The 21,527-nt window shown below is 50.0% G+C and overlaps 1 protein-coding gene across 1 annotated transcript in view; it reads left to right on the top strand.

Annotated features, from left to right (window-relative positions):
- The first annotated feature begins 2,681 nt into the window (after nt 1-2,681).
- Nucleotides 2,682-21,527, top strand: part of CISD2 (CDGSH iron sulfur domain 2) — a 34,567-nt gene continuing 15,721 nt past the window's right edge. The window contains exon 1 of the mRNA XM_075608999.1: nt 2,682-2,874. Within this exon, the coding sequence (XP_075465114.1) occupies nt 2,772-2,874 (103 nt within the window). The 5' untranslated portion in view covers nt 2,682-2,771. The remainder of the gene's footprint in view (nt 2,875-21,527) is intronic.

Raw genomic sequence — 21,527 nt, 5'->3', positions numbered from 1 at the left:
AGGGGGTGATAGGGGGTCACTGGAGGTGAAGGGGGGGGTCATTGGAGGTGCAGGGGGGGGTCATTGGCGGTGCATGGGGGGTCATTGGAGGTGCAGGGGGGGTCATTGGAGGTGCAGGGGGGGTCATTGGAGGTGCAGTGGGGGGTCATTGGAGGTGCAGGAGGGGTCATTGGAGGTGCAGGGGGGTGATTGGAGGTGCAGGGGGGTGATTGGAGGTGCAAGGGGGGAGAATGATGTGAGGTGCAGGGGGGGAGAATGATGTGAGGTGCAGGGGGGGAGAGTGATGTGAGGTGCAGAGGGGGAGAGTGATGTGAGGTGCAGGTGGGGAGAATGATGTGAGGTGCAGGGGGGAGAATGATGTGAGGTGCAGGGGGGGAGAGTGGTGTGAGGTGCAGGGGGGAGAGTTATGTGAGGTGCAGGGGGGGAGAGTGATGTGAGGTGCAGGGGGGGAGAGTGGTGTGAGGTGCAGGGGGGGAGAGTGATGTGAGGTGCAGGGGGGAGAGTGATGTGAGGTGCAGGGGGGTAGAGTGGTGTGAGGGGCAGGGGGGGAGAATAATGTGAGGTGCAGGGGGGGAGAATGATGTGAGGTGCAGGGGGGGAGAGTGGTGTGAGGTGCAGGGGGGGAGAATGATGTGAGGTGCAGGGGGGGGGGGAAGGATGTGAGGTGCAGGGGGGGTGGTATGTGTGTTTGATGTGGAGAGGGAGTATTATGTGTGTGGGTGAGGGGGAGAGATGGGGGTATGAGAGATAGATAGGGAGTATCGCAAAGGTTGATAGTGAGGGGGTTCTGGGGGAGATATGAGGATGATGATGAGAGGTGCTGGAGGAGAGATGATGATGATGATGATGATGATGATGATGATGATGATGATGATTTTACCCGTGGAAGGGGGGGGGGGGGGCAAACGGACTGGTGTGGTGTGGGGGTGGGGCAAACGGACTGGTGGGGGGGGTGGCAAACGGACTGGTGTGGTGTGGGGGCAAACGGACTGGTGGGGGGGGCAAACGGACTGGTGTGTGGTGTGGGGGGGCAAACGGACTGGTGTGGTGTGGGGGGGGGGCAAACGGACTGGTGTGGTGTGGGGGGCAAACGGACTGGTGTGGTGTGGGGGGGCAAACGGACTGGTGTGGTGTGGGGGGGGGGCAAACGGACCCTCACACCCTGGTGAGGTGTCATATGTATTCAAGGGGAGTGGTAACATGCTCTGAGTCCACCGTTAGTGACATCAGAGATGTGCCTGTTCCTGAGGTATATAAGGCAAAGCACTGCCCAAAGTTAGGTGCAAGTGTGTTCTACAAGGCTGAGTTCAGAGCAGAAGGCCAAAGTGTCCACTAGTGAGTTAACTAGTGACACAGTTCTAACTCAAGGGCCAGCAGCAGCAAGGCTGGCTGGGCCTACACTGTGTCCAGGGACCTGGCACAGGTGATGATCTCCCTGAGGGGAGAGGTGATCCAACTCCATTGGGAGGGTGGACCTTTGGAAGGGAAAGTACAGACAATGATCGGCTAAGCTGCTAGCTGTGAGGGGCAGCTTGCCCATACCAACTACAATAAAGATGCCTTGATCAAAGAAACCCCAATGTGTGAGTGTGAAGTTACTCCACAGCGGACGGCACCACCAAGAAGGAGTTCCTCATCAGAACCATCTCCTTGCGGACGCAGAGATCCTGATGAGGTGGAGGCGCTGCACTGTATGTAGGTAGGACTCTAGCACACTACCTCAGCTGCCTGTCTGGGTTGACATTCCCCATACACCATCATGCGGGAGACTCAGGAGTCCTGTTGCCAGCAGGTGCACCACCAGACACTACCATGTAATGTGAGATTGGGTGGGTCAGGCGGGTCCAGAAAAACCGTTACATATGTAGCCTGGTGTATTGGTTATTATATGTGGGTCCTGTGTTAGGGGTCATTCTACCCTTAGAACCCTACACAGGTGGAGGCACTGTATATATGAGTATTGTTCCAGAGGATACACCCCAGGCTCTCACTGGCGGAGGTTCAGGCCTCCTGTGAACCTGACAGGTAAAAGCACCACACCTGGTAATACATATAGATACCCCTCAAATGCACTCTATCTGCGATTGGGGGGGAGGGAAAGTGTGTTACACTATCTATGTACTGGACTAGACCTCACTACCTCTGGACTCTCATTGGTGATTTAGTAATTCATGCATCACCTGTCTATTCTCCCCTCATATAGTTAGTCCCTCCACAATTGTGTGTCCTTGTTTTTTTACCATCCTCCTCAAGAGTTGCAGCTTAGTATAGGCCTTACTGTTTTTTAATCATTGTTGTTCACATATATATGTATGTTTTTATTTTTGTTATCTCAAATTGGTTTATCAATTTTGGGGCATTATTTGTCTTGTTTTATTAAATTGTTTATATTTATATTTGCTATTGGTCATTTGCGCTCTTTTCTTTTGTATATATATATATATATATATATATATATATATATATATATATATATATATATATATATATATATATATATATATATATATATAAAATGTTCTTTAAAATAGAAATGGAAGTTAAGGTTTGTACATGAATGATACAGAATAGAAATGGTAGTCATGTTTTCACACCACAAGTTCCTCATTTTGTGGAGCTGTTTGTACAGAAGGAGGCAGCACCATGAGACCAGTGCATTTAAGGAGGAGGAGCAGAGAAGGTCGGGAGCAGCCCACACTGCCTCTTCCAGGAAGAGACCTCACACATCCAGCCTTCTGTCTGCTGCCGGGATCCGAGGTGCACAGAGGAAAATGGTGCTGGAAAGTATAGCCCGCGTTATCAAGGTGCAGCTGCCCGCCTACCTGAAGAGACTGCCGGTGCCAGACAGTATCACAGGCTTCATTAGGCTGACAGGTAACAGGAGTGAGAGGGTCTGAGAACAACTCGTGCACTCCTGGGGGCCTGCAGATCCATGCACACAGATTATGTACTCCTGCACAGCGACTGTATATGCACCAACTGTGTATGTACATAACACCGCAACTGTATATGCACATGCACAGCAACTTTATATGTACTAACTGTGTATGTACATACTGTACACAGCCACTGTATATGCATCAATTGTATATGCATATGTACCAACTGTAAATGCACAGCAACTGTATAGCACCGACTATATGCACATACATAGCGATCTGTAGCACTAGCATAATGTACAGCCAAGTAATACAGACTAAGCTTCATGTGTCACTATACCTATAGACAAATTGTATGCTACTGTATGTACATAGTGATAAAGGTTTAAATATGTAATACAGACTAAATGCAATCCTTTTTAAATATGTACGTTTGAGAGGTGTAAACAAACCAGTAGCATATAGATAAATGAATGTGTAGTGATTCATGTACACAAACATAAATGTTAATCAATAGCATACGGGATAATGTGTATAAGTAATACAATGTACAGGCAGTCCTCGTTTTACAACGAATAGCTTATCCAACGCTATGCAATGCATAACTCTGTTCATTTTTACAACGCCAAAACGGCTTATCCAACGCTCTTACGACGCTTTGCAACTGTTTGTGTGTGTGTGTGTGTGTGTGTATACACACACACACACACACAACGTTGCAAAGCGTCGTAAGAACATATATATATATATATATATATATATATATATCAGTGTGTGTAATATTATACTATGTAATATTATATTATACTATTTATTATGCTATAATATATATATATATATATATATATATATATATATATATATATATATATATATATATATATATATACACACTATATAATATGTGTGTGCTGCATATCTTATTGCCTGCGTAAAATATTTGGTGTATTTTAGTGTTAAAAATGCCTTCAGGAACGGAACCTTTCATTTAAACAGTGTTCCTATGGGAAAATGTGTTTCGCTTTACAACGTTTCGCTATCCAACGCCATTTTGAGTAACGCATTGTGTCGGATAACCGAGAACTGCCTGTACAGCAGACTTTGTCATTAACATGAAGATTATATACACACACCCCACACACCCACTCACCCCCTCAAAACAATGTGTGAATATAAGGTTCCAAAAGAATAATTAGCTCCAATAAGGTGGTCGCTGAGAGGCCAGGATCACCAACCAACATAGACCAACAGAGAGAAGTCTGCTCCAGTCGCTCAGTTATAGTACAAAAGAACCATTTATTCCATCATTATAACAAAAATAGTTTTTAAAAAAGGGGGGGGGCAATATTTTGGATAATCAAGTCCTAAATTAAGCTTAACAAAAGACTTGATTGTCCAAAACATCACCCATTGTAGGGATGCCTGGGGGAGCCCAAGGGTTGCTAGGAACCACGGTTGAAAAACACTGGCTTATACAGTAACATAAAAAGACAAAATACCCAATGCTACATGCAATGTGACAAAATCCATAGTTAAATACTTCGAAGTTAGTATTCTCATGAGCAGGGGTCATTTAGTTAAACCCTTTGGCCAAAGAGTTATAAGCCTGCAACCACTTCACTGCATGATCAGCATACGGGTAGTTAGGACCTGCATGCTGGTTATGCCGTGATGTGGCTTGCAGGCTTGTAACGCTTTTGGCCAAAGGGTTTAACTAAATGACCCTTACTCATGAGAATACTAACTTTGAAGTATTTTGTCACATTGAATGTAGCATTGGGTATTTTTGTCTTCTGTTGTATACAGTTGGCCACGCTCAGTAACACTCCTTTTTGATACAAATATATATGACGTGGTGGGTTCTGGAGTTAGAGCTTGCTGGGATTGTGTGTTTATTAACTTACTAGCTGATATACCCGGCGTTGCCCGGAGGCCGTGAGGGGGGGGTGTGAAAGGCGGGGGGGGGGGCGTGAAAGGCGGGGGGGGGGCGGGCGGGGGCGGGCGTGAAAGGCGGGGGGGGGGGCGGGCGTGAAAGGCGGGGGGGGGGGCGGGCGTGAAAGGCGGGGGGGGGGGCGGGCGTGAAAGGCGGGGGGGGGGGCGGGCGTGAAAGGCGGGGGGGGGGGCGGGCGTGAAAGGCGGGGGGGGGGGCGGGCGTGAAAGGCGGGGGGGGCGGGCGTGAAAGGCGGGGGGGCGGGCGTGAAAGGCGGGGGGGGCGGGCGTGAAAGGCGGGGGGGGGAGCGGGCGTGAAAGGCGGGGGGGGAGCGGGCGTGAAAGGCGGGGGGGGAGCGGGCGTGAAAGGCGGGGGGGGAGCGGGCGTGAAAGGCGGGGGGGGAGCGGGCGTATAAGGCGGGGGGGGAGCGGGCGTGAAAGGCGGGGGGGAGCGGGCGTGAAAGGCGGGGGGGGGGCGGACGTGAAAGGCGGGGGGGGGGCGGGCGTGAAAGGCGGGGGGGGGGGCGGTCGTGAAAGGCGGGGGGGGCGGTCGTGAAAGGCGGGGGGGGGCGGGCGTGAAAGGCGGGGGGGGGCGGCGGGCGTGAAAGGCGGGGGGGGGGGCGGGCGTGAAAGGCGGGGGGGGGGCGGGCGTGAAAGGCGGGGGGGCGGGCGTGAAAGGCGGGGGGGCGGGCGTGAAAGGCGGGGGGGGGGGGCGGGCGTGAAAGGCGGGGGGGGCGGGCGTGAAAGGCGGGGGGGGGAGCGGGCGTGAAAGGCGGGGGGGGGAGCGGGCGTGAAAGGCAGGGGGGGAGCGGGCGTGAAAGGCGGGTGGGGAGCGGGCGTGAAAGGCGGGGGGGGAGCGGGCGTGAAAGGCGGGGGGGGAGCGGGCGTGAAAGGCGGGGGGGGAGCGGGCGTGAAAGGCGGGGGGGGGGCGGGCGTGAAAGGCGGGGGGGGGCGGTCGTGAAAGGCGGGGGGGGCGGGCGTGAAAGGCGGGGGGGGGGCGGGCGTGAAAGGCGGGGGGGGGCGGCGGGCGTGAAAGGCGGGGGGGTGGCGTGAAAGGCAGGGGGGGGCGTGAAAGGCAGGGGGGGCCCCACACACACACACACACACACACACACAGTGTCTCACACACACACAGTGTCACACACACACACAGTGTCACACATACGCGACACCTACCTCTACTTCCGGGGGGGCGTGAAAGGCGGGGGGGGAGCGGGCGTGAAAGGCGGGGGGGGGGGCGGGCGTGAAAGGCGGGGGGGGGCGGTCGTGAAAGGCGGGGGGGGGCGGGCGTGAAAGGCGGGGGGGGGGCGGGCGTGAAAGGCGGGGGGGGGGCGGCGGGCGTGAAAGGCGGGGGGGTGGCGTGAAAGGCAGGGGGGGGCGTGAAAGGCAGGGGGGGCCCCACACACACACACACACACACACACACAGTGTCTCACACACACACAGTGTCACACACACACACAGTGTCACACATACGCGACACCTACCTCTACTTCCGGGGGGGGCGTGAAAGGCAGGGGGGGGCGTGAAAGGCAGGGGGGGGGCGTGAAAGGCAGGGGGGGGGCGTGAAAGGCAGGGGGGGGGGCGTGAAAGGCAGGGGGGGCCACACACACACAGTGTCTCACACACACACAGTGTCTCACACACACACAGTGTCACACACACACAGTGTCACACACACGCGACACCTACCTCTACTTCCGGCCGCCGCCATCATCTCACTCGGCGCCGCGAGGGAAGAAGGGGGTCCTTCTGGGCGCGCCGCCATCTTAGGCGCCGCGAGGGAGGAAGGGGGTCCGCTGCCTGTTCCCCCGCCGGGGATGGAGATGAGCGGAGCGCCGGGAGACGTGAGCGGAGGGAGGGAGACGTGAGCGGAGGGAGGGAGATGTGAGCGGAGGAAGGGGAGAGATGAGCGGCGGACCTCTACTGGCGCCGCGAGGGAGGAAGGGGGGGAGAGATGAGGGAGGGAGAGATGAGCGCCGGACCTCTACTGGCGCCGCGAGGGAGGAAGGGGGGGGAGGGAGAGATGAGGGGGGGGAGGGGAGAGATGAGCGCCGGGAGGGAGGGAGAGATGAGGGGAGGGAGGGAGAGATGAGCGCTGGAGAGAGAGGTGTGTGTGTGTGTGGCGCGCGCGAGCCGAGGGGGAAGAGAGTGGCAGTTGGGTGACGTCACACACAGCAATCTGATTGGCCAGAGGCTGAGGACCAATCAGATTCACCGCAGATAGCACTAACCTCACTAACCATTCGATTTTATATATTAAGATACAGTAACATCCCATCCCAAGACATACAATACTTGCAATTGAACTGTGCATCTTATTGCATCACTGCTGGTGTCTTGTATATGAATAAATACATATCTATACCAATATACAGAATATATAAGGAAAACAGCACTCTATGGAAAAAAACTCATGTTTATTTACTGGGCACGAGTGGCGAAAAAGTTCTCTCTAAAAATTTCTCATAATAAGTTACCCCTAAAAATCCATAGCACAAAAATTAAAAAAGCAACAAAACAAAAAAAACCAGAGTGGCACAATGTATATCCTATTAATCCCCCAAAAAGAATATCACAAGGCACTACGTATTTTTCTAATGCTATTTATTGAGCCAAAACTTGGCAACGTTTCGACCAGAGCGGTCTTTTTCAAGTGGTGAATGGCCACTTCAAGCCACTCGCCATTTGAAAAAGACCGCTCTGGTTGAAACGTCGCTAAGTTTTTTTTAAAATTTTTTTTTTAAGGTATATTACTTGGATTTCCAGCAGGACATCTTTCAACACAGGTGCTCAATGTATGTGTATTGATTTATATGGTGTGCAGCAGATATCCTCCCTTTTTCCTATTAATCCGACACCAGATCCCTCATGTACTGTAGTATACCTATCAAAAAGACAGAAAATTTGACTTTTTAATCCAAAATCCAAATAACCCTTTAGGCATGTGAGGAAGGAGGATCCTCAGAAAAGATGTCCCATGTTTGTTCTTATTACAATACACATCCGTGTCTCTACTGTAGTTAACGTCTCAAATGAGGATCACACATCTCCGGATTGATGATCACAGACCTTCCGAGTGTTAATTTCAGCATTTTGCATGAAGTCTTAGTGAGAAGTTTCTAGTAATTTTTTGTGTGATTTGGTGATTTTTAGGAGGGTAATTTATTATGAGATCTTTTTAAAGAGAAGTTTTTTGGAGCTCGTGTGCCCAGTAAATAAATATTCGTCTTTTTCCACAGGCTGCTGTTTTTCCTTATTTTCTGTTCATTGGTATAGTTCAGCCCATGAGGGACAAGGGCTGAGGAAACAGAACCAGCATAAGAGAAAGTTATAATAGATAGAATAGATATTTCAGACTCTTGATACAAGACTGCGGAAATACATAAGTATGCCTGATATTTCTAGAGTAATGTATATGAAGCACATCAATATAATGCAGAGAAGTCGGCCACAGGCCTCCTGTAAAAGTAATGTCGTTATCCCAGTCGCTGCCATCGTTCATGATGTGTCTCAGGGGAACGCAAACTTTTACTGCTGCGCCCCCCTGTCTGGCCTGTTCCAGAGATTGCGCTCCCCCTCCTACCTTGCAACAGCGTCAAATGACACTCCAGGGTCATGTGACGTCATTTGACGCCTGTGACGTTACATCACATGACCCCGTGGCGTCATTTGATGCCGCATTGCCATGGAGATGCATCACAGCATCTGAATCCCAGTAGGTTTTACTGTTGCAGAGGCCTCACGCGATCCCTCTGCATTTTATTTAAATGCCTGGGGGAAGAGCGCGGGACCTCTGCAACCGCCTGCGCCCCCCCCAGAAAAATCGCCCGCCCACCCTGGGGGGCACGCAGCCCTGATGTCTCATAACTTTACAAACTAAAGAATAATAGATACAAACATAAATAATTATCAGTATTTTTTTTTTTTTTAATTTCTATTTTCTTAAGAATTGAAGCCACTTGGAGCTGAACCACCCCCTTTTCAGTTCCCGGGGCCCCCTGGCTCCTGAGGTACTTTAGTTGCTGGTGTTACTTCTTGGATGTTTTAAGCAGTCGTCCAATAGGAAGCTCCTAATCCATCTCCCTGATGATGTTGCAGCTTTCTGTTGGCTTTAATGGACCGTGAGATTTGACAGCCATTTTAACGTCTCTAGTAGGAAAGGAAACACCAGCAACTGAACTGGTACGTATCTTGGGAACCTGGAGTCCCAGATCTTAAAATGTGCGTGGTATAGGTCTGGAGGATCACGCCGGTTTCAATTCTTTAAAATAACAGTGGGAAAAAAATAAATAAAAAAAACACAACAAAACTGCAAAACTGATGAGGGGATCAGAATGAAAAAAATTAATTTCTATAAACAATTTTTTTTTTTTTTTAGGTGTCTCTTAAGAGAAAGTGGCACTTCCATTAATGTACCATTTCCAGTGTTGGAGAGGGCTTCTACTCTCAAGCTTTCTGTGGTAGAGGACTGAAAGGCTGGATCGGAAGCCTTTATATTACTTTTGTTTTGAGCATTGTCTTCCAGAAGACAACCAGCTGGTGAGGCAGTAGAGGAGAATACGAACTAAGGCCTGGCTTATAGTCTGTGCAATGCCGCTCACGTGCGGCAAGCACAAATTGCAGATAATGCGCGCGCCCGACAGAACACAATGGAGCGACCACATTGTGTTTTTAAGCGCGTCACGTGAGCGGTTCAGCCAATGAGGACGAACCAGCGTGTGCGGGTCTATGCGGTCCATCGTGCGCAAGTGAGGACTATAATCTTAGCCTAATGCTTCACACTTATTTTATTGAGTACGCACGACTGTGCATGATGCAGAGCGCCGATGCCCACCATTTACCAGAGGACAAATACATTTGTTTGTCACGTGACGATCGGGTCACTTGAGTGGCTCACCCAATGAGGGGGAAACAGCTCTGTGATATCGTGTCTACCTAGAAGACACAAAACCGCTCCAGCTACAGGCGCGCGTGACGGCCCTCGCACGGTTGGGCGTGGACGCGGCCTAAGTCTCCTGGAATGGAGTTTGGAGCTTTCATGCGTCAAGAGATCTGCAGTGCGTGCCACAATCTAAGGGCTTGATTATACCAGATGCCGCCGAGCGGCAGCGCAATCCGGTGACGTCGGCCTCACACTGCCGCTGAGTGGCATCTGATCATGCAGGAGAGAAGCTGAGCACACAGGGAGGCGTGGCCGTGAGCGGTTCGCCCTCAATGTATGAACCGCTCACGTGATGCGGCCGTCGCCTGCCCAAAACAAAATCCCTCTGTCTCCTCTCCAGTCTGCCGCCCTGCAGCTCCAGGGGGCGCGCACGTCGATGATGGTATGGTCAGCTACATAGGATTTCAGCAGTTTGTTTTTGTGTGCACTAGGCGACGCCGCTGGCGTTTTTTTTGGTATAATCACGGCCTAAGACCTTCTCTTCAAATGTCATTTATAGGGCTTGGATGTTGTTTTAAACTTGGGAAGATCAGTGTCCTCGGTACTCCAGACCCCACGAGATTGCTCTGGACTCTAAATATCATTGTATAAGTTACGTAGACATTGTAGGCTGTTTTTTAAGACTTCAAGGGAACAATGACAAGTTTGTGAGATCTCCAGGTATTTCAATCTCTCTGCTGTCAGAAGGGCCTGCAACGCATTGCTCTGCAACGCTGCTCTGTGTCTCATTTTCCATTTGCGGTGGCAGAGCAGGCATGGTAAGGAGGACGGTGTCAGAACCTGCTTTATCATGTTACATTTTCCTAATCCTGAAGAGGCGAGGAATCTGATTTGTTGCCGAAGCCAGTTAAAACAGCCGCAAAAATAGGTCAGCGTTTTGGTTCAGCTTGCATTTTATTAGTTACCGGTGTTTAGTTTTCACAATGTAGTGCTCCAATTCTCCACAGGAAAACAAATAGTTTTTAAATGATCATAAAATCTGCTAAATTTCAATCTAATCTGTATTTCAAGCCAAACTCTGTGTGTTTGCAAACAGAACCAGGCAGTTTAGCTAAAGCTATGTACAGTACAGTGTGGGCACTCATGCGGATCAGTATATACAGTGTGTATGCACGGATGGTCGAAAACGGCAAATATTTTTCCGTTATGTAAACAGTTTTCTGTGTTAGATAACATTTAAACAGGAAGCATGAGGACATTGTCTCTGAAAAAAAAAGACAATGTTAAGCTCGAGTCGGCAGAGAAAATGAGATCTGCAAGTGTATAATTGTATTGTATGTCTTTATTTATATAGCGCCATAAATATACATAGCGCTTCACAGTGGTAATAAATGTTGTAATCATATAAATAACAAATAATATAAATAACAGGACATGGGAATAAGTGCTTCAGACATAAGAGTAATATTTAAGGAAGAGGAGTCCCTCTTCCGAGGAGCTTACAATCTAATTGGTAGGTAGGGGAACGTATAGAGACAGTAGGAGGGAATTCTAGTAAGTGCGTCTGCAGGGGGCCAAGCTTTATGTATCGTGTCCAGGATTATCCAGTGCTATTCATATGCATCTTTAAGCAGATGTGTCTTAAGGTGGGTCTTAAAGGTGGATAGAGAGGGTGCTAGTCGGGTATTGAGGGGAAGGGCATTCCAGAGGTGTGGGGCAGTCCCCAACGCTGAAAAGTCAACTGGGGGATAAACACAGATCGCCCAGCAAACTGCCGCACTGCCTCCCTCCCGCCCTCCCTCCAAGTCCTGCAGCTGGCACCCTGAACGAGGCCTTAGATACAAAGTGGGTATCGCAGAGAGACATTCAGAAACTTTGTTCTGTACAGCGAGTGTAAGGTCAGGGGTTGAAAAGTTAATTTGTGTGTTGTCAGCATAGAGGTGATATTTAAAACCAAGAGATGTATGTACATAGAATAGAGAAGAGGTCCCAGGACAGAGCCCTGGGGTACCCCACAGAGAGATCAATAGAGGAGGAGGAGGTGTTGGCAGAAGAGACACAAAGTACGATTGGAGAGGTAGGAGGAGATCCAGGATAGAGCTTTGTTACGAAATTCAAGATTATGGAGAATGTGAAGGAGAAGAGGGTGGTCCACGGTGTCAAATGCTGCAGAGAGGTCATGGTCAAGTAATATGAGCAGAGTGTAATGACCTCTGTCTTTGGCAGCATGGATGTCATTAGTTATTTTAGTGAGGGCTGTTTGTCGAGTGAGCAGTGCGGAAGCCAGATTGTATAGGGTCTAGGAGAGAATAGGTGTGGAGGAAGCGAGAGAATACAAGACCTTCAAGGAGTTTAGAGGCAAAAGGCAGGCGGGAGACAGGTCGATAGTTAGAAAGATAGGTAGGGTCAAGCTTGCTGTTTTTGAGTAATGGTATAACTGTTGCATGTTTGAAGGAGGAGGGAAAGGTACCAGAGTAGAGGGAGGAGTTAAATGTGTGAGCGTAGGGATTATATTAGGAGCAAGAAGTTTTAGGATATGGGAGGGAATAGGTCAAGAGGGCAAGTGGTAGAGGGAGAAGAGGAGATCAGCAGTTACACATCCTTCTGAGACAGCAGAAAAATAGTCAAGGAAGGCAGGAGGACAGTTATTAAAAGAAGGCATTACGAAGCAATTTGAGGTATTGGTGTTACAGCAGATTCTGTGGCATCTGAGGGTCTGTCTGACGGAATGAGAGATTATCACCGCCGACATTCGGCCGCAGATGGCCCCTCTGCAGTAGCCGATCCACTTCTGGAACCTGCACCGCCGGCCGCTTCTAAGGCTATGTTTTATTCATGTGTAGGGTGTTACTTTAAGGGTTTTTTTGTGCTTGGCGTAGGGGGTTCATTTAAGGATTTTTAGCAGTTGGGGTAAGGGGTTTTAGGGTAAGGGTTTAGGCACATATCTTGGCAGCTAAGTGGCCGGCAGCAGGGGGAGTCGTGGCGAAGAACTGGCGGTTATTTTGACGCGGCGAAACAGCCACCACCAAATGTTCTAGACTGATGGCTGAAAATTACAGATGGTTTGGGTTGTGGCTGGGATGGAAACTGGTTTTATGTAACGACCTGTCGGTTACGTTCAATGTAACCATCTTCTTTTATGCTGATTGTAGTGCTCAAGAAATTTGAGTGCAACAGTGGAATATTCCAAGTTCAGTTTTTTTATAGAGGTGGAAGGTGTTGAAGTCCTTGTGATACTGTCCGAGTGATTTTATCATCTGCACAAAAAGGTGAACAATGTCCCCTACGTCATATGTGGTGAATCGGGTTTATGTTCTTTCAGAAGGTCCTCCAGGATCAGGTTGACATATTGTGGTCGAACATTTTGGGGAAGGTGTGAGCACAGCAGCGCGGCTCCTCATTTACACCTCTAGTATGCATCCGCTTCTGCATAGAGATGTGCAAACGTTCTACAATTCACCTCGTTTTTATTTCAACAAAGTTCAATTCGATACAAAAGTTTGGTTTGCGCTAAAGGCAATGGGCATTCCAGTTTTGATTAGTTATGATGAAGTTATATAGTTATTAGTTATGAAATTGGCTTTTGAAATTCGCAACATTTGCTGAAGGAAAAAAATTATAAATGGGGCACGCCCACCATGTGCTTGTGCATTTGGGAAGGTATCGTGGACAGCTACACATGTGTTTGTGCATTAGGAGTGCTACCAGTACTAGATTTATATAAACAATCACCCAATAAAATTGTATGGTTATATATTGGGAAGGGGGCATGTGGGTCATCGTGGCAGCAGGAAAAGGATATTCAGTGGGACCCCAGAGAAATTACTAGTAACTATTAATTCATAAGTCGCAGCAGTTGTACTGAACCCTACACACACACACACACACACACACCTCCAGGTTTCACTATATGACTGCTTTTCAAAGCTCTCAGGCCCTGTGGGCTAATATGAAGCTGTGACGTCATCAGGTGCAACTTCCTCTTTACCCATGTGACGAGGAAGCTGAAAACTGAAAGGAACCCTCTTTTGGAGGTAAGTATCTCCGAGAGCAGGTTCCCGGAGCTGAAATTAATGAGGTTCAGCTCTAGCGACGTCCTGCTTCAAACCTGTATTTGAAAAAAAAAAAAAAAAAAAAGTGTGTGTCGAGCACGCGCATTTTAAGTGAAACTTCTTTGTCTTTTGTCACTGTTTTGTGACAAATTGTATTTGTGATGAAATACATTCCCCCCCCCCCCCCCCTCCCTCCAGCAGAGCTGCAGGTACACGGCGCATCTCCTGGCAATATAGGAGATCTCGGGGAGCCGGGACACACGTGATGCTGTGGGGAGGTGGGTGACGGCGGGGCAGTGTGATTGGTGGGGGGGAGATAAAGAGTGTGTGTGTTTTTTGTGTGTGTATATCTGTGCGCTAGGGGATCCAGCGCCACCGACCTGCCGCCTTCCTCCTCGATACCGGACAACAGCTGTCCCTCCTCCCCCCTGGCGGGGATATCTCCCGGCTGAAGGGATCTCGGGGGGAGCAGGGGCACAGAATGCAGGGGAGTTGTGAGTTTGGATTCACTGGTATCGGCAGCGTGTTCGTATGTGCATGCTTGAGCATAAGTGCAGGAACATGAGGGAAGTGTGGGGAAAGAGGGCATGCAGTCTCTGTGCGTGTGAGGAGGTGGCAAGGGGGGAATTGGTGCATGGCCAGTCTTTCACAGCCGCCGATTTTGGTGTGTGTGTGCGTGATCAGGGCCGCCAACAGAAATCATGGGGCCCAGGAAAAATGAAAGGAGCAGCCCCCCCCAACCCATAGCGCACCCACCACGGAAATATATTTTTAGAGCGTAACTTTTACTTAACCCCCCAATACATATAAAAATACACCCCATCCCCCCCATACATATAAAAATACACCCCATCCCCCCAATACATATAAAAATACACCCCACTCCCCCCAATACATTTAAAAATACACCCCATCCCCCCAATACATATAAAAATACACCCCATCCCCCCAATACATATAAAAATACACCCCACTCCCCCAATACATGTACAAATATACCCCACTCCCCCCCAATACATCTACAAATATACCCCACTCCCCCCCCAATACATCTACAAATATACCCCACTCCCCCCCAATACATCTACAAATCTACCCCAACTCCCCAAATACATCTAAAAAAATACCCCAACCCTCTCTTTCCCCCCCCCCCCCCCAATACAAATCTAAAATACACCCCCAATACATATAAAAATCATTCTTACCTTGGGGATGATCCCAGGTCGGTCCGGTGGCTGAGGGGGGGGGGGGGGGTCGGGTGGCTGCATTAGGGGCCCAGCGGCTGGCGGGACTGCGAGTGGGTGGCGGGGGCCCGGCAGTTGACGGAACTGCGGGGGGACCGGTGGTTGGTGGCGGCAGGCGGGCCCGGCGGCAGGTCACAGCAGTTGCTGCCGGCCCTGCCCCGTTGCAGGCACCTGTCAGTCCCACAATGGCTGCTAGAGTGCGCGCCGGGCCTCCCTCTCACGCAGGCACGCCCGGAAGCTTAGCCCAGCTGACTTCCGGCGCTGCCGAGAGACCCGGCACCGGGTGCTGCGTTTTTTTTTTTTTAACCCACGGGGCCAAGGACGCCAACACAGGCAGACCCCCCCCCCCTGTTGGCGGCCCTGTGTGGGATTGTGTTTGTGTAATTGTGTATGTGTGTGTGATTTGTGTGCAGGGCCGCCAACAGGGGGGGACTGCCGGTGTTGGTTTCTTGGACCCCGGCCAGTTTATTTAATAAAAATAAAAAAACGCTGTGCCTGGTCTCTCTGACGGCAGCGCCGGAAGTCAGCTGGGCTAAGCTTCCGGCGTGAGAGGGAGGCGCGCGCGTGAGCAGCAAGCGTGGGACAGACAGGTGCCTGCAGCGGGGCAGGGCCGGCGACAACTGCTGTGACCTGCCGCCGGGGCCACCACCGGCCCCCGCAGCACCGCCAGCCGCCGGGCCCCTGCCACCGCCCCCCTCCCCCCACAGCAACCGGCCTGACCTGAGATCATCCCCAAGGTAAGTCTGATTTTTATATGTATTGTGGGTGTATTTTATATATGTGTTGGGGGGTTGGGGTATTTTTTAGATGTATTGGGGGGTTAAGTAAAAGTTGCGCGCTAACATTTGTTTTTCCGTGGTAGGTGCGCTATGGGTTGAGGGGGGGGGGGGTGGCCCTGCTCCTTTCGTGTGTGTGTACAACTTTACAATAGTAAATTCTCCTGTAATTTAAAGTAAAGTAAATTCGGCAGACATTAGAAATTACAACTCCTCTCCTCTCTATTTCAGCCTTCCCCCATGCTCTTGTCCCCACCCCTCTACCTTTCCATCACTCCCCTTGTAGACGGGAAATGTAATCCGTAGCCGGCACTATAAGCGTAGCCTAAGGCCGCGCGTATAGTGCCTGCGACGCGTGACGTCTCGTCGCCGCTAGCTAAACTTGTATTTCGCGCGGCGCGGGCGACCAGGGCATTGATTGGTTCAGAGGCTGTCACATGAGGCGACAGCCCCTGAAAAATGTAATATTCCCGGCTGCAAAAAATCGCGGCGACAATGCATTTGTTTTCGGGTGACGTTGCGTCGCCGGCACTATAAGCGCGGCCTAAGGGGGGAAGCGACTGATGACACTAGGACTGTAGGAGCTAATGATGTGATTGTGGGTGCAACAACTGTTAATAGTGTTGGTGGTAGGAACAATGAAGGTTATGATAGTCAGTAATTCTGAGCAGCAGGCAACATTTGCCACCACAACTAGCAGCACTAATGCTCCTATTAGTGATGCACTGAAAAGACAATGACATGCCTATATAGTCTATTTCAAAGAGAGAAATAAAACCCACGGTACCACCACCAGTAACATCCCTATTATCAACTTAATAAAGATCACACACTGTTGGGCAACAGCAGGCAATGCCACATTTGTCCTTATCAAGAGTGCATGGTCCTGGTAGTGGCAATAGGGCGATGGATAATAAAAAGCAGCACATAATATTACACAACATATATAACTATTGAGGTGGACGAGTAATATGATGATAATGAAGATACTGTATGTTCGTGATGGTATATGCAGCAGAAAAAGCTTAAGTATGGGGAGCAAAAGAACAGCTTCTAGAATCCAGCAGCAGCAGCAGCATCTAGTTCTAGTCAGGGTGCCGCTCACCCTGTTTCTTCAAGTATTCCAAAGAGGGTGAAGATGAGGGTGCAGTCACCTGATGTTTGTCAGGCGGGAAAAGTGAGGCTTTAAGTGGCTACCGCTGCACTCATAGGGCACATAACGTCTCTTCATTAAACTTACATGGCAAAGAAGTGAGAAGAGCACAAGCAATAGCACAGTTGAGGAAGGCTCAATCAGAGGTACTAGTCGATCAGGACAGCTCCAGCACGACCAACTGCAACTAGCAGTGGGCAGCATAGACATGGGGGGGGAGGTTAGGAGAAGGGTAAGGGACCTTCTGGCATGGTTAAATAAGCATGTGGTGGACCAATTACATCTAGTCCTGTGGACCAACCCACTGTTCGCAAACTTTTTAATAGGATGAGCACATTCCATCACACACATAGTAGGACTATTTTTGTTTAATAGTAAAGTGGACAAAATGCTAGTAGTTTATGTGCTGCTTTGTAGAGGGCAAGGGCTTTAGGGCACTACTAAATTCTGCGAAACATTGCTGAAAAATACCCATTATGGCATATTTTTCCACTGACTATTCCACACCAGAACCGAGAGGTTGTTGAAGTAGTGGGCCAGGCTTTTGATAGGTCGAAAAGGGTGCACATCACAACAGACATGTGGACATGTGGACTTGTTCACTTTTATAGTTGGCCTGGCTGCTTTTTATATGCAGGATTTTAATAACAAATCCCATAAAGTGGCTCATATTCTGGTTCAAATCCCAGTGTTGGCTCCTTGCGACCTTGGCTAAGTCAAAGAGCTATATGAAAGTGTGTGTGTGTGTGTGTGTGTGTGTGTGTGTGTGTGTGTGTGTGTGTGTGTGTGTGTGTGTGTGTGTGTGTGTGTGTGTGTGTGTGTGTGTGTGTGTGTGTGTGTGTTCATTTGCCTCCCCCACCGCCAAAACAAAATGCTCCACTGGAGTGACCCCAGTATACTAGTGTTTGGCGTACTGCAACAACAATGTTCAACACTAGTAGTACTAATGACAGAGCATAGGCCTATATCATTTCTTGTTGCTACCCAAAAAATAAAACCGAACTGAGAGAGAGAAACTCTAAGATGCTGTGTGATGAAAAGAGCACAGCTAGTGCCGCTGTGATTATTCTATGTCACGGGACTTGTCCGTGTTAGAAAGCTAAACCCTCACTACTGGTATTATTACGCAAATAACCTTGTACTGGAAGCATATGGATATAAACAAACCGTGTTCAGAAAAAAGCAAACATGGCAATATGTGATATATAATTTTCCGAACAAATTATTTAAAAAAATCTTATACTATATTAGTGAAAGCACTGTATGCCTGTATGCCTGCATGCCTGCCTGCCTGCCTGCATGTCCGGTGTCCCTAGGGGAAATCTCATTGGTCCCTTGGGCCGCCCCCGCACACCTCTCATTGGCCTGAGGCGGAGTGACGGGCCAAAGGACACACAGGGACACACACACACAGGGACACACACACAGGGACACACACACAGGTACACACACACACACACTCTCCCCCGTCAGTTGGACCGCAGCTCACCTTCCACACCCCCCCCCCCTCCTCTCCCGGTGCCCCTCATTCTCTCCCCCCTCCCCACCTCACCCAAATCCCCACGCAACATCCCCAACCGCACTATCACCCTCACCGTGCGCCGCGGAGGAAGCGCGGCCCTCCTGCTCAGCAGCAAACTCCAGGCTCCTCCCCCCTCGCGGCCCGGGCCTCCTGCTCTCCCCCTCACGTGCGCCGCTACCGGAGAGGCGAAGCGCGGCCCGGGCCTCCAGCTCACCCCCTCACGTGCGCTGCTACCGGAGAGGGGAAGCGCGGCGCGGGCCTCCTGCTCTCCCTCTCACGTGCGCCGCTACCGGAGAGGGGAAGAGCGGCCCGGGCCTCCTGCTCTCCCCCTCACGTGCGCCGCTACCGGACGGAGGGGAAGCACGGCGCAGGACTCCCCCTCACGTGCGCCGGCTCCCGGACGGAGGGGAAGCGCGGCGCGGGTCTCCTGCCACTCTTGCCCCCCCAGCTTCCCGAACTCATCTCCTGCCCCAGCCAGATGCCACGGGGTCAAGGTAAGTCACCCACCGTCTCCCACCCACACACCCACCCAGTCGCCCACACACCCACCCAGTCACTTTCACCCACCCACCCAGTCACCCACCCACTCAGTAACCCACCCACCCACCCACCCACTCACTTACTCACCCACCCACTCAGTCACCCACACACCCACCCAGTCACCCACACACCCACCCAGTCACCCACTTTCACCCAGTCACCCACTTTCACCCAGTCACCCACTCAGTCACCCACCCACTCAGTCACCCACCCACTCAGTCACCCACCCACCCACTCAGTCACCCACCCACCCACTCAGTCACCCACTCACCCACCCACTCAGTCACTCAGTCACCCACCCACCCACTCAGTCACCCACCCACCCACTCACCCACCCACCCACCCACTCAGTCACCCACCCACCCACTCAGTCACCCACCCACCCAGTCAGTCACCCACCCAGTCAGTCAGTCAGTCAGTCACCCACCCAGTCAGTCAGTCACCCACCCACTCAGTCAGTCAGTCACCCACCCACTCAGTCAGTCACCCACCCACCCAGTCAGTCAGTCACCCACCCACCCACTCAGTCAGTCACCCACCCACTCAGTCAGTCAGTCACCCAGTCACCCATTCAGTCACCCACCCAGTCAGTCACCCACTCACCCACCCAGTCAGTCACCCACCCACCCCCAGTCAGTCTCCCACCCAGTCAGTCTCCCACCCACCGACCCAACTCACCCACCCAACCACCGTCCCAAAGTCACCCATCGACCCAAAGTCACCCACCCACCGACCCAAAGTCAAACCGACCCAAACTCACCCACCCACCGACCCAAAGTCACACACCCACCGACCCAAAGTCAAACCGACCCAAAGTCACCCACCCACCCACTCAGTCACCCACCCACCCACTCAGTCACGTGTCAAGTCACACACTCAGTCAACTCAGTCAACTGAGTCACCCACCTAGCTGTCAAGGGGGGGGGAAGCCTAACCCCGTCGTACGCCCCCCCAAAATTACATCCCGGGCAACGCCGGGTCTCTCAGCTAGTAAAATATATATATATATATATATATATATATATATATATATATATATATATATATATATATATATATATATATATATATATATATATATATATATTACGAAAAACAGAAATACAATAAGCGCAACCACACTGAAATTAAAAAATGGAATATTTACCACATATCATGGAGGGTATATACCCTTACAGTCTAACTATCCCTGACTCTATATGCAGCCAAAAGGTCTACCGCTCCACGGGCTGGTAACGAATTGTGCACAAAGAATGACCTAGGCGCAAATGGAGACAAGAAAAGACAGAAAAAACATAGGGTAGTATGTTCAGACTCAATAAACCGCCAGAAGGTATTGTATGCACTTACAGTATAAATGATAAAGTCAAGCCTTGCATCCACTCTGGGATCTGGAACAATTATGCGATGGATCTGGAACAGCTGGGCGTCCACAGCAGTAATGATCTCCAGCACAGATTACCATACAGGAAGAGAGGTAAAGTGCAAATAGTATAACACAATTTATTAAAATTCTTGATAAAAAATTTGATAAGTAAAACACTCACATTCTGTGAGATAACATAAAACTTTTGCGAATTCTGAGCTTCTCACACTCAATAGAAATAGGGTATTTAGCCCTTAGCAGATTTCTTCAGCAGTCCTTGGTATATGGGTTATTGACCACAAGTGAAATACTCCTGTTTAAATGCAGCAAACACATTAGGTGTCTCTACTACTCCACACAGTCTCTGAATGAGTGTATTACTCAGTTTTTCACAACCTAATAGGTCTATTCCGCCGCTCCTAATATATATATAGTACTCACGGTACTTTCTTATAGGTGCAGTCCACAGTGGCACTCCGTGTGTTGTGTTATCTTCCCACGAAGAGTCCTCTCTCTTCCTGTGGTTACCCGCGGCTCCAGGGGACGTTCCGTACCACGTGATGGCGCGGTGACGTCACTCACTCTCGCGAGACTTCGTCCGGTCTACTGTGAGAGTAGGGCCTCGATCCTCTGCACTGCCGTTCTCCCTGCAGGCAAATAGTGGGACAGGCGGCCACCGGCACCTCCTTGCTGCTGTCTGCTTCTTCTGATGAGTCTGCTTAGTTCAATGTACACCACGCCCTATAAGAAAGGGAGTATTTCACTTGTGGTCAATAACCCATATACCAAGGACTGCTGAAGAAATCTGCTAAGGGCTAAATACCCTATTTCTATTGAGTGTGAGAAGCTCAGAATTCTCAAAAGTTTTATGTTATCTCACAGAATGTGAGTGTTTTACTTATCAAATTTTTTATCAAGAATTGTAATAAATTGTGTTATACTATTTGCACTTTACCTCTCTTCCTGTATGGTAATCTGTGCTGGAGATCATTACTGCTGTGGACGCCCAGCTGTTCCAGATCCATCGCATAATTGTTCCAGATCCCAGAGTGGATGCAAGGCTTGACTTTATCATTTATACTGTAAGTGCATACAATACCTTCTGGCGGTTTATTGAGTCTGAACATACTACCCTATGTTTTTTCTGTCTTTTCTTGTCTCCATTTGCGCCTAGGTCATTC

The sequence above is a fragment of the Ascaphus truei genome, chromosome 1 (assembly GCF_040206685.1).
Source record: "Ascaphus truei isolate aAscTru1 chromosome 1, aAscTru1.hap1, whole genome shotgun sequence".
Classification (NCBI taxonomy): Eukaryota; Metazoa; Chordata; class Amphibia; order Anura; family Ascaphidae; genus Ascaphus; species Ascaphus truei.
The sequence above is the reverse complement of the archived record's forward strand: the minus strand, read 5'-3'. Positions and strand labels throughout refer to the sequence as shown.